Genomic DNA, 17287 nt, shown 5'->3' with positions numbered 1-17287 from the left:
GTAGCTTGTTGTAAAAGAACCAACAGGAGTAGATACTGTACTTTATTATTAAATTATTAATGATATAAAACACTTTGTTAGAAGGTTGGTGGTTGATGAACAGGTCAAAAGGACAGATTTGATTCTTCATCATCACAATCCTGATTGGATTTTAATAAAATAATAGATATGATTTATTGTGTACTCATTAATCTGATCTAAAAACTGCCCTGTTCAGAACCGAGTGTTTACACGTCCTCACTGTGGTCAACAGCAGAAGAAACAATGTGGAGAAGCAGGTGTCCACCTCCAGCCTGTATCAGTTCACCTGCTTTCGTTCACATCACAGATTAAAGCTTTCAGATGATGTTGTTCAGGACGGGGAAGAAGCTCGTCATTGTGGGCCGTTTAAACAACAATGGTTTGGGTGTTGGTTCCAGAAAAAGCCTCAGATTACAGAGGAACTGGTCTACAAAAGCAAAACCACAGGTTCCACTCCTGACTTTCCAATCGAGGAATCCATCACGTATTTCTGTATTAAACTCAACTTTCACACTCAAACATCACGTACAGGACATGAATTTAATCAAGGTGATATAACCGGATTAAACCGGTCTCGGTTCTCCCCCGTACCTCTGTCCCTCACAGATCTTCTGTGTGAATGAGGACACTAAGTGTAGGTCAGAGAGATGAAACTGAAATTTTTATATTTAAAGTTAATTTGAGACACCAGTTACAGAGCAACACATACAGTACAATTTAAACAACTTCTAGATTATTCATGTGCACATTTTCTCTAACTGCAGGAATATATACAGATTTCATCATTTTTACATCATGTCTAATAAAAATCAAAGCATTTACACGGTGGTGTTAATTTGGAGTCTGAAACGCCACTGAATCCTTCAGTTCCTGGCCAAGATGCACGGAGAAGGATGAAGTGATCTTCTGAGTGAAAAGATGGGAGAAGATTTGTGTGAAGCAGCTTCATGAGCGTATGAATGAGAGAAAAACCGCTTACAGAAATGACCGTAACTAAAGTGACCGTATCCGGAATATTTACAGGGGCAGAGGCACAGCAGCATTTTTACGTTTCTCCAAATTCTCAACGTTATTGGAATTGAGAAATCGTCTGAAAGTTTGTTGGGGAAGATTTTGTAGTTCATAGTAAAAGCGTCGTATCGCTGGAGACTTGCTGAAGTTCTGGTCCGTCTCCAGAGTCTGTGGTGTCCTGCTCCAAATTCACCACATGTAAAAGTGGAGTTTCTGCAGTGCAGCTCTCTCCCACCACACCAGCCTCCTCCGAGGAGACGACGATGACGTAACGGTCGTCCTCATCTTCTGCACAGCTCTCGTGGACGTCCACCGTCACTACGGATGTGTCCATGGTCTGGTGGCTGCAGGACGGTGAGGAGGTGAGGATGGGGCCTTCAGACTCGGACGGTTCCTCCTCTTCCTGTAAGACAGTGGTGTTTATGTAAATGATGTCCTTCTGGTCAAGAATCTTCTCTGCCAGCTTCTCCAGCATCTCCTTCACCTTTGTGAAATCAGGCCGAGCCGCAGGATCGGAACACCAGCAGCTCAACATAATGTGATACCTGCAAAGAGTCATGATTACACTGAGGTGAGAAGAATGTAGTGTCCTTCATTCCTACATCAGTATGAACAAGTTCAGTGTCATGATGTTGTGCTTCTTATGTAAAACACAAACTTGAGATATAAATGAATCAGTCATGAACCTCGAGCAGATTTAGAGAAATCCAGCAGAACAAAACGAAGCTCACTGTCTTTAACCAACTGAAGAAAAAAAACAACTCACAGTTCATCCAGACAGTCATTTGGCTGCTTCAACCTGTGGCCTTCCAGAAGGTAGTCATAAATCTCATGGTTCTGGACACCAGGGTATGGAGTCATGCCTCGGGTAGCGATTTCCCACATGGTTACACCGAATGCCCACTGAAGGAACAAACACGAAGATCATGTGCTCAGAATTCTTTATTCCAAATCTTCAGCATCACAGTGTCCGTGTGTATCTGCTCTAAAACACTTTCATCTACCCAACAATCTCTCCTTTACACCGAAACCACACACTGCTTCTTCTCACCACGTCACTTTTCACAGTGAAAACTCGGTCTGCCAGACTTTCCACAGCAATCCACTTCACAGGCATCTTCGCTATCCTGCCCTGCCTGTAGTAATCTCCACTGTAAATCTTCTTCGAGAGGCCGAAGTCTGCCACACACACACGCATGTCGTCTCGCAACCTAGAAGAACAAACGAGTAAAAAAAGGGATTAAAGAAATAAAATAGAATTAAAGGCAGTGGTGGATGAAGAACATGAAGCATGTAGTCGAGTTCATGTAAAATACGACTCCAGTATTTAAGTTTAAGTGTAAATTTACACTTCAGAATAAAAAGTACAAACGTTTTTGCCTTCAGATGTACTTAAGTTTTAATAGAATGATATTAATGACTCTGATTTCTATTAAAATTATCATGAGCACAAAACCTTTTCGACTACTTCAGTAACATCGTGTGAATGAGGTCACGTGTGTTGTGACGAGTTCGAGTCTGGAGTTTTCTCCACACACACACACACACACACACACACACACACACACACACACACACACACACACACAGAGTTTTCTATCAAGAAAAATAAAGGAATAAAAACGACTCCTCACATGCAGTTCCGTGCTGCGAGGTCTCGGTGTAGGAAATTCCTGCTGCTGAGGTATTCCATTCCCGAGGCGATGTCAATCATAAACTTTAAAAGGGTTTGTGTTGTGAAAAACTACGGAGATGGTGCACACACACACACACACTTATCTTACTGTCCTTTCACTGCCTCCATCATTACACAGTCCACAGTTTTGTACAGGTCACTGCTTCAAATAATCATAAAAAGGATTTATAAAGTTATAGAGAAATAAACTTATGGGCACTAAACACATACACTCCAACATCATAACCTCCTTTTATCTCAAGCTGCTTTAAGAAAATGTCTACTGTTAAAAACACTACATTTAATCAGAACAGATGAACTAAAGTGGTCACCAGTGGTCTCTCTCCAAGCCGGGAGCGAATAAGGAAGCTGTGCAGGTCTCCATACTTCATGAAGGGCAGGATGACCATCGGCTTGGGGAAGTGGCCTGGACCCACATCTAAACATACACCTGTATATAAAATATGAAAAAGTAATGTGAGAATGTTCCTGTGCACAAGGCAAAGGCATTCACCAACACTGGAGTAGAAGAAACTCCTGCACACGGCTTTGACCTTCTCAACCCAACTGAACCTCTCTGGGATTAACTGGAACCCCTTCATGTGTTAGTATCTAATCTCATCTCATCTCATCTCAAATAGTGGAGTTTATTATAACAGCAAAAAGTATAAAGACTGAAAGTGAGGTAGAAAAGCACACGAGCGAGTTTCCAGCAGAACAGAATCTTCAAGGTGGAAGTCCTTCATCTACTGTACAAATCTGAGTGCTTCTGTACAGCTCTGATATTCACTCAGAAGACCAACACTGCTCAATATCTCTCCAGAAACACTAGGAGCCTTACCCAGGAGCCGAATAACATTAGTGTGGTTAAAGTCCTTCATGCAGGCAGCTTCATTCAGAAACTCTTCAATCTCCCTCTGAGAGAAATTATCCACTGAGGAGAAAAACGTCTGTGATTAAAAATCTCCATCTCTAATGAAACACACTCACATTTTATAAGATTATAAAAAAACTCATAACACCACAAGCAATATCTATAAACACCAACACACTGTTTACAATCAATACAACAATAATACACACAAAACACCACATATTCTACACCAGTTATTAGATCCTGAACAAGACCTCATTCATCTCCCTTATTAATCATAATAAACATAGGGAGAACTTGCACAGGAACTTCACACACATCAACATCAACACGTTTATTAACCTCCCAAATCAGCCTCCGTGAAAACGAGACTTACTTTTCATCGTCTTCACAGCAACTTTTTCTCTTGTTCCATCAGGGCAGTTTATGTGGCCCTCCATTACAGAACCAAACTCCCCTGAGAACAGGAACAGGTAGAACTTTAAAAGCCATACACCTGTACACACGGAGCATCTGTATGCTGGAATGTGTTCTTTAAATCAGTGCTGAACTGACTCTAACCTTCTCCAAGAACTTTGCCGATGACAAGGAGGTTTCTTAAAATCATCACATCCTGAAGTTTGGTCTGAAGATCTTCACTAACACCCAGGTTTGTGACTGGATGGGAAAAGCAGAGAGGTTAAAGTTAGATTCAAAAACAACAACATTGACTTGCTTTATAACTGCACAAATTCAACTTCGAACGATTGGGAAATGCATGAAGACAGTTTCAGAAGGCTGGTGCACTTATGGGGCATTGTGTCCAGACCCGGGGGAGGTGGAGGAGTCCGAGAGAAGCAGAGGGGGAATTGTGTCTGAAGCAGACTCCTGTGCAACCCTGTCCAGGTGCATGAACACATTCTGCTCTGGTCATTTATATAAGAGATTATTGCAGTGTCCTGCAGAAGGACATGGAAAAGCTGGAGGGAGATGTTCTCTTGAGATCCCTTGGGCTAGAAGGCCATTTAAGGCCACGCCCAGCCTGTGGGGGAAGCGTCTGTCCTCATCATCAACAAGAGCACGTGTTATTTAAACCTGTTTTACGTCAATTAACTGCGATTCATGGCAGTGAATCAGACACTTTATACAGTATCCTGATTAAAGTCTCTGAAAAACACTATTAGTTAAGTTTCTGCCCCCATTTTTCATGAGCTGAACTTCTTGTGTCCAGTCTAAATCCCACCTGTGCAGTAATGATGCTGTTAATCAGCCTCCTTTGAGGTGAATGATTCTCTGGGTAAAGGAGAAGTGCTCACTAACACACATTTGTCAACAATATTTGAGAGAAATAGACCTTTCGTGTACATAGAAAAAGTTTTTCAGTTGAACTTGCACACTCGGGTGTCCACAAACTTTTATCCATAAAATCTACATACTGATGTACTTTATTAAACTTATGATCTGGTAAATGAGTTTCACCCAAAATAACTCCTCCTGAAATAAAACCACCTACGTGTCATTTCAATGGCCGATCGATTGTAGGATCTCTGAGGTCTGTACTCCACTATTTGTGAAGGTTTCTCTCCGATTCCAAGCAGCTTCCTGCAGTAGGACATAAACACCTGCATGAGACTCACACAGCAATCACACGGTGAAAACTCTCCACTAACAGCCAAGAAAGATGATTTAAAGAAGTGTAGAAAGAGTGAGCAGAAAACACATTCTTATAGGAATCTGGTGGAAGTCAGAAGCTCTGTAATGTGAAGATCAGGTTTGATTGAGAGTTTTATTTTTTCCTTCTGACACACAGTAGGAAGAACTGGAGCTTCTGCACTACTTTTACACATTAACCCCAATCCCAGTTCCATTGTTCCTCAGAAAAACACTGGTTTTTATTTAGTTTTTAAAGTAAAATTAGATCACTAACATTATTCTGTTAATTACATCTTCTCCAAGCTTTTTTATAGTTTTTTTTAATCACACTGACTTTACAAACATTTTTTGTGTAAAATGAACCAAATGAACCCACCCGAGTTGAGTTTCTAAGATCCGGTGACGCAGACAAATAGCTACAAACATCAAAATCAACACCAGACAGACGCCAGAAACCACAGCCGTTATAATATTCGCCATGTCTGAGCCGTGTGTGTCGGGACTGGAAGACGGGGAGGCCAAATCTGTAAAAAACCACCACACAGCATTTATTTGTGCCTTAAACAGCATGTTATTAATTATTAAGAACTGAAATTCTGTACACCACTGTCATATGGTTGTTTACTGAAATGATGTCTTTTAGAGTCGTTTGCAACAATTTCCTAAAGTCAATCCACAATATGTATACGAATCATCGTGTTGACTTGTATGGAAGGTGTTTTATTTGACATTGCTGTGAAAAGTCATGCACCAGTAGAATCATTTACATTTCTCTGATTATTTTACTGAAAAAGCCCAGATATAAAACAGAACCAACGCGGTCACTGGGCACTTTATTAGGAACACTTGTATTTATTTTGCCAGTAAATCAATCACACAGTAAAATCAAATCGTGCAGATGCACCCTGAGAGTTACATGTTGATTAAAATGTAGAAGTTTGGACTGTGTGTGACTTGTACATGGTTTCTTGGTGCCACAATGATTTGAGTTTTTGCTGAAACTGCTGATCTCCTGGGAATGAATGTGCAGGTGTTCAGGTGTTCCTATTAAAGTGAATACTGAGTGTAAGATGGATTCATATGTACCCAAAGATAGCAGTTAATTCCTCTCATTCATTTCTCTTTGTATTCTAAAGATAAAATAGTTTCTCACCAATCTCTGGGACAAAGATCCCATAACGAGGGCTTCGAACTCCACAGCCTGCCTGTGTGCAGGCCATCACTTCCACATCATATGAGATGTTAAACTCCTTTATGGCCACTGCTGCATGTGTGGACATACTGCGAATCTGAGACACAAATAAACAACTCAAAGTTAAAATAAAACTTAATAAATTACTAATGAAACCCCAATAATAAATGTCCTTTAAGAAATTGTACACAGGCATTGTTTACTTTAACACGTTTACTTTAACACGTTTACTTTAACACGTTTACTTTAACATGTGCATCAGTGACTAAAAAAAGGAATTACGTTTATCTTTAGAAAGTAAAAAGTCATCAATATGAAAGCAGGAATGTGAGAAAAAGGGACACAAAGTCACAAGATGAGTCATGCAGAACACAAAGTGACAAACGCTCAGGAAAGAGGAAGAAAAGAAGCACTTTGGAAAAACAGACAGTCATGTGACAGACAGAAAGCTGACACGACCACATCTGTTCCTTCTGTTTCAAATGCATGACAGAACAACGGCTAATGCAGCTGTCCATAAATTCCAAATGTTCTTTTGTTATCAAACAGCTGGATCTTTTCCTAAACTCTGCCTGAATGCCATGACTAATGTTCAGATTAATGATCATTCCAAACAACAGCTCAGCTTTAAATTTAGATGTAAAAAGAATGACACATGGACTGAAATAAAGCCAAGGAGCAGGTGTTAGAGGGCCATCAGGTGAACTTCCACACTTCCAGTAATTAACTGGTGTTGTACATCAGTCATATTAGTGAATCACTGGTGAAGAAAAAACAGCACATTTTGCTTTTCACTTTAACAATGAAAGTTCATTCAGTCAGTGATGATTCACAGTCCAGAGGAAAAAAACACTTTCCAAATAATGACTGAGAATAAAGTTACAGATATCGATCTGAATATGTAAAAAACACAATGCAGTTACGGCAAACGTACAAAACTGTCAATAATAAACACATTTACATCTACAAAGTAAAACGTGTTGATTATCACACTCACTGTAATAAAATTACACTTGTGAGATTGACTCATGACTCAGTGTTTAGACAAAACAAATTTTATAATAAAATAAACAATGTTGTTTTGTTGCATTTTGTAGACGCACTTCCCATTCATTAGCTACGTGCTCCCCTCACTCACATCAGCTAACAGGGTACGAGTGAACACACACTTCCTCTGCTCCCCTCACTCACAACAGCTAAAGTGTACGAGTGAACACACACTTCCTCTGCTCCCCTCACTCACAACAGCTAAAGTGTACGAGTGAACACACACTTCCTCTGCTCCCCACTCACATCAGCTAACAGGAGTGCAGTGAACACACACTTCCTCTGCTCCCCTCACTCACATCAGCTAACAGGGTACGAGTGAACACACACTTCCTCTGCTCCCCTCACTCACATCAGCTAACAGGGTACGAGTGAACACACACTTCCTCTGCTCCCCTCACTCACAACAGCTAAAGTGTACGAGTGAACACACACTTCCTCTGCTCCCTCACTCACATCAGCTAACAGGGTACGAGTGAACACACACTTCCTCTGCTCCCCTCACTCACAACAGCTAAAGTGTACGAGTGAACACACACTTCCTCTGCTCCCCTCACTCACATCAGCTAACAGTGCAGTGAACACACACTTCCTCTGCTCCCCTCACTCACAACAGCTAAAGTGTACGAGTGAACACACACTTCCTCTGCTCCCCTCACTCACATCAGCTAACAGGGTACGAGTGAACACACACTTCCTCTGCTCCCCTCACTCACAACAGCTAAAGTGTACGAGTGAACACACACTTCCTCTGCTCCCCTCACTCACATCAGCTAACAGGGTGCAGTGAACACACACTTCCTCTGCTCCCTCACTCACAACAGCTAACAGTGCACGAGTGAACACACACTTCCTCTGCTCCCCTCACTCACATCAGCTAAAGTGTACGAGTGAACACACACTTCCTCTGCTCCCCTCACTCACATCAGCTAACAGGGTACGAGTGAACACACACTTCCTCTGCTCCCCTCACTCACAACAGCTAACAGTGCAGTGAACACACACTTCCTCTGCTCCCCTCACTCACAACAGCTAACAGGGTACGAGTGAACACACACTTCCTCTGCTCCCCTCACTCACAACAGCTAACAGGGTACGAGTGAACACACACTTCCTCTGCTCCCTCACTCACAACAGCTAACAGTGTACGAGTGAACACACACTTCCTCTGCTCCCTCACTCACAACAGCTAACAGGGCACGAGTGAACACACACTTCCTCTGCTCCCCTCACTCACAACAGCTAACAGGCACGAGTGAACACACACTTCCTCTGCTCCCTCACTCACAACAGCTAACAGGGTACGAGCGAACACACACTTCCTCTGAGATACATGTAGCATTCACAACGTTCAATCTGCTGCTCATGCAGGTTCACAGGGATTTCAGAGGAACGTCATCTCCCCGTCTAGACGGTCAATAATTCACAGACAGACGTGTCAGAATTCATAATTACAACACATTAGTTTTTGATCCACTCTGTAATCTAGAGCCGTAAGCTTTTCACAGTTCCAGTTTTGAGTCTGTCAAAATGGTTTGATGGTGGTTTCATGTGAAAGTGTGTGTAAAAGCATTGACCTTTTTAAATCTTCACTCACCTATAAAAAGAAAACAACTAACCTTATTGACATTTTTTCCATAATTCACAAGAACATCATATCCTTGTAAGATCCCGTTTATCTTGTCAGGTGGAGGAGCTTTCCATCGCACCAGCAGCATGGACTCGTTTAAATAAACAGTCACGTTCTGAGGGGCCACTGAAGGAACTGCAAACATGAAATTAATCATTTTTTATTCAATTCATCTGAAACTAAGCTGAAATCTAAAACAGGATTAACATGACATGATGAAAAGTGGTGCCATAAACTTCTACATATCCAGAATGATCTTCTAATCATATCTGTGCCACTTCACCACATGACTGTAAATAAGAGATCTGTCTTGAAGTGCTCTAAATATCTCCATGCCATTCCTTTAGGAATACACAGGAAGTGTAGTGTGAACACGCCCTGAAGGAAAGGCATGTTTCCTTTCCCAAACCCACTCCTACTCCCACGGGATTTATCCAAAAACAAAAAGGTAAAAAATAGTGTGGGATTTTTTATCTCTAAGCTTCAAAACTAATGAATTTATAGTTTTAATGATGTTTTCTTGTTGATTACATTAAATATCTACTGAACTGAAGCTCTATTGTTTTGTTGTTTATTTAAAACTTAATTCTACTTATGTTTCACTGAACCTCAGCAATTCTGTGTGATTTGAACAGAACACACACCTCCTTCTGTAGTGTTGCTCTGGATCCAGGAGCTTGGTAGTGAGGGGCCGATCTCGTTTGAGCAGGACACACTCATGTTATACCAGGTCATGGCTTTCAGGTCAGTGATCTCATACAGAAATGGAGGAACTGATACACTGTGCACTCTGGTAGGGTTGGCCAGCTTTCTGTCCAACTCTCTGACCTAGAACAGGAGCAAAATATCATTTATCATGTACAAACCCTCTGAAACCTACAACCCCAATTCCAAAACAGTTGGGACACTGTGTAAAATGTACATTAAAACAGAATGCAATGATTTTTTTTATCTCAGTTAAATCTTATTTATATTAGAATGATAACAAGTCAGATGATCCCTCTCCTCTTTAGTCCGGAGGATTTTTTTGTAAATATAATTAGCTATTGATTTTATATCTTCATCTCATGTTAACACAAATAGCTGAAGGTTCTTAATTTTAAACTTAAGTGAGTTCAAGCTCTAATGTCTCAAAATAAAGTGACATTATTTACTGTGATGTAGCAGATACTGAGTGGAGAAAAGCCATCGTGTCCAGGAGTCCAGCTTAAGGTGAGCTTGTTTGAGTCGCGTTTCACAACAGTCATTTTGGAGATCTTGGCTGGAAAGTCTGAAGGAAAAAAAAAAAACCCAAGACAGCTGGTTGTGGTTTTAGCCGACTCATTAAATTACATTTCTCTAAAGTGAAGATTTTAGTTTAAAGATGAAAATAAATTTATTTAATGCAGTTCTACCTTTAATGTTGACATGAGCCTCTCTGGAAACGGTGACTCCTTTTTTATTGTGAGCTTCACAGCTGTATTGAGTGGGAGAATCAATACCTATAGACATGAGAAATGATTTTACAATATAAGAATGATAGCAACGAGGAGTGCAGAATAATATTAGGATGTCATTGCTATGCTGTGTGAACTGTAAACGGCATTGCTGGTAAGACAGCAGGAATATCAGTTCATTAAAAAACAAGTGGAACAAATTTTTGTCTGTTGGACACATTAAACTGAAATATGCTGAAAATTTAAGATCCTCTTTCACATGTTCATAAACATGTTGCATTATGTTGCATTAACATGGCCTCATACCACATCAGACATTCAGGCTACCATTAACTCCAATGGCTTTGTTTCCAGTGTGTGGAATAAACCACCGGCCGGGATGTAATTCTCAGTACCAGGCTTTCAAAGCCCCTTCTTCCCCGTCCACTCAGACAGCAGGCTGCTGAGGAGAAAACCAGCGACCAGGAAGCCATAATATCCCTTTTGTCTCTACTTATTTGTCACTTTTTTGCAGTGCCTGCTCAGAACAGCTGTCACAATGGGCCTTTATTGTTCTCCTGCTTGTAATTAACATGAAGCTGTTTGTCTGATTGTTTACAGGTCAAAATATTAACCATGTTCATCTCACGCTATTCGCAATTCTGGACATTTTGTTTATGGCCTGTGGAACATTTCACATCTGTTCACAAAGGTCACAGTAACATCTACTGTATAAGCTTTTGCTTTGTTGTAAATATGATGTAGTCATTGGGTTAAAGACGGGTCACAACATTCATATGTGTTCCCAAGTGATGTCTGAGAAGTGGTTCTTGGTAACATTTTGACTAAATACAAGATAATTTCAGATTATTAGAGTTTCTCAATTCTCCTGGTAGCAGAGGAACCAGTAGTAAAGTAAAAACATTTTATTTTTTATTAATCAGAGAATTTTCGTGTTTTTTCGGGACGTGTATGACGCACGTGATGTGTATCAAAACTGAAAATGAAAAAGATGGAAAACAGATCAAATATACTAAACAGAACTCTAATTTAAAGTAAATGGGAACTTGTTGTGGTTCTGTGATGTGAACTGAAAAGGCAGAAGAAATTCCCAGTAACCTTTTTAACAGTTTGTAAAATAAATGTATTTTCATTAAACTGTACTTAAAACACTTAAAGTAGAAATCAACAAACAAAAATGTTTGACAGACTGACCAGTCAATAAGACCACACTATTAGAGAATTTAAAAGATTGTAAAAAGTACAAAGGATGAAATAAAGGATTACTTCCTGTCTTCACTTTTCAGTTGATTTAATGTGGTGGTTTTTTAATAAAATGCTTTTTAGCAACGAGACTAAAAGACGGCCACTTTATACCCTGTGCTTTTTTACAAGCTGTTATATATGAAGTAAAGAATGTTTCTGTGCTGTAAATTTCATATGAGCTGAGAAAAGGTTTCTGTAAAAGTCAGCAGCTGATGAGATCTTACAGCTTTTCTGTGCATCTCAGAACCTGTAATTACTGGTTTTTGGTGTTCCAACATTGCAGTAGTTTGTTTATATATAACTGTACACACTTGAATGCAGAGACGTGGACGAGAAATGAGTGAGCTTTGGGTAAATACAGCACTGTTTCTCTTACAGACTGCCTAGTCAGCATTCATGGGAAAAACATTTTTTGTGTCATATGCTGGTAAGAAGTGTGTGTGTGTGTGTGTGTGTGTGTGTGTGTGTGTGTGTGTGTGTGTGTGTGTGTGTGTGTGTGTGTGTGTGTTGCATAACAGACCTATAATACCAGCCATGTATTGAATGTATTGCAAATGTCTTAGTAATAAGCTTCAGATCTGATTACAAATATTTAGGACTTAAATGTCTTTTTCTCTAATAAATAAATAAATAAATAAATAAATAAATAAATAAATAAATGTGATATAATAAATAAATGAAAGTTTATTTTTTTAAAAGAAAGTTGTAAGTTGTGATTTCGGACAAAACCTGGGTATCATTACTAATTGAAGGTATGGATTTCCTAAGGGCAGCAGTAGTAATGCCCCTGTGAGCCGTTATTGTGATCATAGCGATGTTAGCGTTTGTGTATTGCCTCAGTCGTCTCGAACATTTCCACAGCTCGGCCTCAAAGAACTCTTTTGTAAAGCGAATTTCTTTCTCTCGTGCACACTCGTTCCCTCCTTCCCCACACTCTCTGTCCCCTCCCCCGGTTACCACCTTCCCCTTGTCTCTCAACACACACACACACACACACACACACACACACACACACACACACACACACACACACAACGAACAAAGACAAAAATGTGACCTTTAGCCTCTTTGGTCAAACTTTCACAACATCTCAGCCTTGAAAGTTGCTAGGTGTGCGGTTTGTGAGAGAGAAGTGAGATTACACACAAATATTACGATTATTCTAAAACAATGCTGAAGATCAGAGTCTTATTAATTCACATGGTGACTAAAACGTCAGTAATCGCTGTGAATCAGCCGTGTTTCCCCGTGTTAAAACAGCGTACGTATAAAATATAATAACAAATCCAAAACACAACAAACTCGCAGCTGGTTCTCAGACCACAACAAGCTGTTTACACTGCAGCGTGTCTCTGCCTGGATCCGATTCTACGGGTGATCAGCACCTACACAAACACACTGCCAGTGGACTTTTAGATCATTCCAGTGCAGCTCAGGGATCATCTGCAGTGCAGTCTGTCTGGGGCTTTAAATCCCCGCACTGTTACGGGGGACAACGATAAAAAGTCCCGCAGTCGATTTGATAAATGCAAGAACTCAGGAGCACTGTGAGTTCAGGAAACATTGCAGTTCTTGTAGAACTCTGTGGAAGTGCAAAATCACTTTCTCCAACAAAGAAGGAAGGAATCTGATAACAGAGCTGGGAAGATGTGTATACAGTTTACAGACTTTTAATTCTGTGATCCACTACTGCTTTAATGTTGTGTAATAGCTGAGATGAGGGGTGTAAAGTTTCGAGCAGGATGACACCAACACAACGTCTCTTAATGCATCATGTTGAGTTCTTGAGGTTTAGTCAATGTTTGTGACTATGAACCATCAGAAAGTATAAAACAGCTGATGATCTCCAGGTAGTACTAAAGTAATAAGAATAAATCAAATGTAAACTTATTTTATTGGTTTAAATGAACTTATGATCGTAAATACACTTATGATCTCAACTTCTAAACATTTAGATGTGAGTAAAGAGAACTTCCATAATCCACTCCTAACCCTGTTGTTATTCTATTGTTTTAAGGTTCTGGATATGAATGTGTATCTGTAGTACTGATATGTGACTCACGGCTTTTCTGCATTTTCAGAACCCCTGAGGAATCTGCGTATACCTTCTCATTTCCTCTTTAAATACTTCGAGACTCTCACATGTTTCCTGTTATTTCAGCCAGTTTGCTAAGTAGTGGAATATGAATGGAGTGAATAACTGGAGGAACAGTAAATCTAATACACTAATATTCAATCCTGACGCTATAGAACACACCAAGAGATGTAGAGAACATTCCTCAAAGCCAATCATTCAGTATCTCATCATTCTGTCATCATTACCGGACATTTCAATTCAACCCTTTCACGAAATGTTCAGATACGTTCACAAAAGTATTATTTGTGTAATTATAAAGCTAATACTCATCGCTGATTAATAAAAAACAGCAAGAACAACGTTTTGGATCCTGCTTACCTTGGATATTAATGGAGCTTGGAGAAACACTGGAATGGTTTAACTTCTGGCCTTTAAGAAGCCATATAATAGTGACAGGATTCGGGGGACCCACAGCCTCACAGGTCAACGTGAAAGAGCTGTTCCTCGTTACGTTTATATCACTTGGCTGTTTAGTGAAGGCCGGTAAACCTGTATGGAGACGACCAGATCTCCCTGAGTTACCTTTACAAACTCACTGACAAGAACTTCTTGTAATAAGAAGAAGGAACTTACCAGCAACCTCCACGATGATGGGGTTTGACTCAATCACTTTGTTGCTGACACTCAGTCTGCACTGATACTCACCGGAGTCACTTCTCTGAACACTCCTAATACTGTGAAGAATCAGAACCATACATTACAGCAACACCACACCATCACACCAACATCACACCATCACAGCAACATTACAGCAACATCACACCATCACACCAACATCACACCAACATCACACCATCACACCAACATCACACCAACATCACAGCAACATCACACCATCACAGCAACATCACAGCAACATCACAGCAACATCACACCAACATCACACCACACCAACATCACACCACCAACATCACACCACACCAACATCACACCAACATCACACCATCACACCAACATCACACCACCAACATCACACCAACATCACACCATCACACCAACATCACACCAACATCACCAACATCACCAACATCACACCAACATCACACCAAAATCACAGCAACATCACAGCAACATCACACCAACATCACCAACATCACCAACATCACACCAACATCACACCATTACACCAACATCACCAACATCACACCAACATCACCAACATCACACCAACATCACAGCAACATCATACCAACATCACACCATTACACCAACATCACACCATCACCAACATCACACCAACATCACACCAACATCACCATCACACCAACATCACACCAACATCACACCAACATCACACCATCACACCATCACACCAACATCACACCAACATCACATCACACCATCACACCAACATCACACCAACATCACACCAACATCACACCAACATCACCAACATCACACCAACATCACACCAACATCACACCAACATCACACCATTACATCAACATCACACCAACATCACACCAAAATCACACCATTACACCAACATCACACCAACATCACACCAACATCACACCATTACACCAACATCACACCAACATCACACCAAAATCACACCATCGTTTACCTTCTCAGAACAATGCTAAGATTTTAGTTTAATGCTCAAACAAATGTAAACACTGCACCAAACACCTTACTGGTTCTTTTTTCCCTCAAGAAATATAAGCTTGAATTCCAAACCTGATAGTGGACAGCAGGATGACTGTTCCATGACTGTATACTGTAGCCTGTGTGCCATCAAATATCTCTCTTCCATCTTTAAACCAGAGGATACTTAGGTCCTGTCCCATGTCTGTGAGGTCAATCGAGCAGTTGAACGAGACTTCGGAACCTTCAGAACACGGGATGGTGCCCACGGTGGGTTTGAAGCGTAGTCTCCGGATCTCCTCCTGAGACAAATGCACACTGGGAACTCTGCCAGGAACCACCAAGGGTTCCACACCACCATATGGACCTCCACCTGAATGAGGTCAAACACACAAGAGATGAGTGCATTTCATCTTTACCAGCAGCTGGAGGACAGTATTGTCTCATCGTTTATTTCTCAAGTCAGATTCAGAATCCTCCAGAATACTAAAATGCTAAATGTTTGGAACAACCACAAAGCTGCAACAGGAGAAACCTGCAGAAGGTCAACCATCACTGCAGCACATCACCGACTTGAGCTTTATAACCAAGTGACCAAATGGAAACTTCTCCCGGGGTTGAGACAAACTAAAGACTTCTTGACATTGTTTAAAGGAGTATAAATACTTCCTAAATGCACTGTTCACATTTACAGAGCTTCAGAATCCATCTGAGCAGAGGAAACACTCCTACACCATCAAGATCAGTTATTAGAGGAAGCAGATTGTGTTGACTGGAAGCTCTTAATACACGTGAACTCACATCTACTGTAGCCTGTGGGAAGGATATTTACTCAGGCACTAAACTTTTGAAGAACATCTCACTATGCTCTATAGACTTGAACTGCTCAGTAGTGAGATGTGTGTGGATAATTCTCCATTAAAATATCTACATTCTGAATAAAAATATAAATGAATGAATGTAACAGCATCAATGTATAAATAAAACCAATAATTAAATATACATCATGACAAATGATTATTAATACGGTAATAAGATGAAGTCAATCATCAGGCTTCTGCTTGAATTTGTCAAATTTTGAATTTGAGTCCTACCACAGTCTCTTTCATGTCCGCCTGAAAGCCATTAACAAGCCCCTGAACATTCCAGAAGAACTTACCCACAGCCAAACTCATGAAACACCAAATAAATCCGAGGATGAACAACTTTAAACCGTCTGACGTCATTTTTAGATCCTTTTCTCCACCACAGATGAAAGTCTGCAGCGCGGGTTACAGAGGAACCCCGAGAGCGCTCATATTTCCACGCACCGTGAGGAAACTTCTCTCAGCTGGAGATCTCTCACACAAGCTTTAAAACACCATTCAGCTTTTTCTCAGTAAGCGCTCTGTTTGGGGGGAAAACAACGCTCCAGATGTTCCACCGCTGGAGCAGCGCCATCTCGCGTCCACTGCTCAGTGACGTCATGTTTTTATTTAGATTAAACACACACACACACACACACACACACACACAATACTGGATTTATTCCCGACACTATTCAAATGATCTCTATCAATCTGATTTTTGCGTTAAAAATAGTTTTACACGTGCCATTATGAATTGTTAATTTGCAATTGTGCAATATTTATTTTACTACTATTCAAAATGTGTGTGTGTGTGTGTGTGTGTGTGTGTGTGTGTGTGTGTGTGTGTAAATAAACTGAACTGAACTTTCTTTTGCACTTTCTTTCTCAAATATTGTGCTAATTTAAAAATAATAAATAAAAATAAAATAATATAGATGTAGGCTTCATGGCA

At 40.4% G+C, this 17287-nt stretch overlaps 1 protein-coding gene across 2 annotated transcripts; it reads right to left on the bottom strand.

Annotated features, from left to right (window-relative positions):
• Positions 1 to 669: 669 nt before the first annotated feature.
• Positions 670 to 16866, bottom strand: mertka (c-mer proto-oncogene tyrosine kinase a). 2 transcript variants are annotated; one of them, XM_046867926.1, is made up of 19 exons: positions 16647 to 16866; positions 15581 to 15860; positions 14474 to 14574; positions 14219 to 14389; positions 10477 to 10563; positions 10237 to 10352; positions 9727 to 9910; positions 9072 to 9217; positions 6367 to 6502; positions 5590 to 5737; positions 5074 to 5162; positions 4143 to 4238; positions 3958 to 4038; positions 3549 to 3641; positions 3040 to 3158; positions 2667 to 2776; positions 2084 to 2243; positions 1799 to 1935; positions 670 to 1577 (listed from the first exon to the last, which is right to left on the bottom strand). In XM_046867926.1, exons 1-19 carry the CDS (start codon positions 16711 to 16713, stop codon positions 1142 to 1144), a joined length of 2757 nt encoding a protein of 918 aa, XP_046723882.1. In that variant the 5' UTR covers positions 16714 to 16866; the 3' UTR covers positions 670 to 1141. The 2 variants fall into 2 exon arrangements, with proteins under 2 accessions (XP_046723882.1, XP_046723891.1); XM_046867935.1 differs by lacking the exon at positions 16647 to 16866 and adding an exon at positions 16000 to 16187.
• Between the last annotated feature and the right edge of the window lie 421 nt (positions 16867 to 17287).

The sequence above is a fragment of the Silurus meridionalis genome, chromosome 2 (genome assembly GCF_014805685.1).
Source record: "Silurus meridionalis isolate SWU-2019-XX chromosome 2, ASM1480568v1, whole genome shotgun sequence".
NCBI classification, from domain to species: Eukaryota; Metazoa; Chordata; class Actinopteri; order Siluriformes; family Siluridae; genus Silurus; species Silurus meridionalis.
Note: the sequence above shows the minus strand (reverse complement) of the source record. Positions and strands in the feature narration are given on the sequence as shown.

Bases quoted from the DNA above. Each gene is read 5' to 3' on its own strand.
- mertka (XM_046867926.1), bottom strand. From the start codon at position 16,713: ATGACGTCAGACGGTTTAAAGTTGTTCATCCTCGGATTTATTTGGTGT. The intron at 9,911-10,236 runs GTAAATAATGTC...CTCCTGTTCTAG, and splicing joins TCAGTATCTGCTACATCACA to GTCAGAGAGTTGGACAGAAA. The intron at 2,777-3,039 runs GTGACCACTTTA...CCATCTCCGTAG, and splicing joins GGCTTGGAGAGAGACCACTG to TTTTTCACAACACAAACCCT.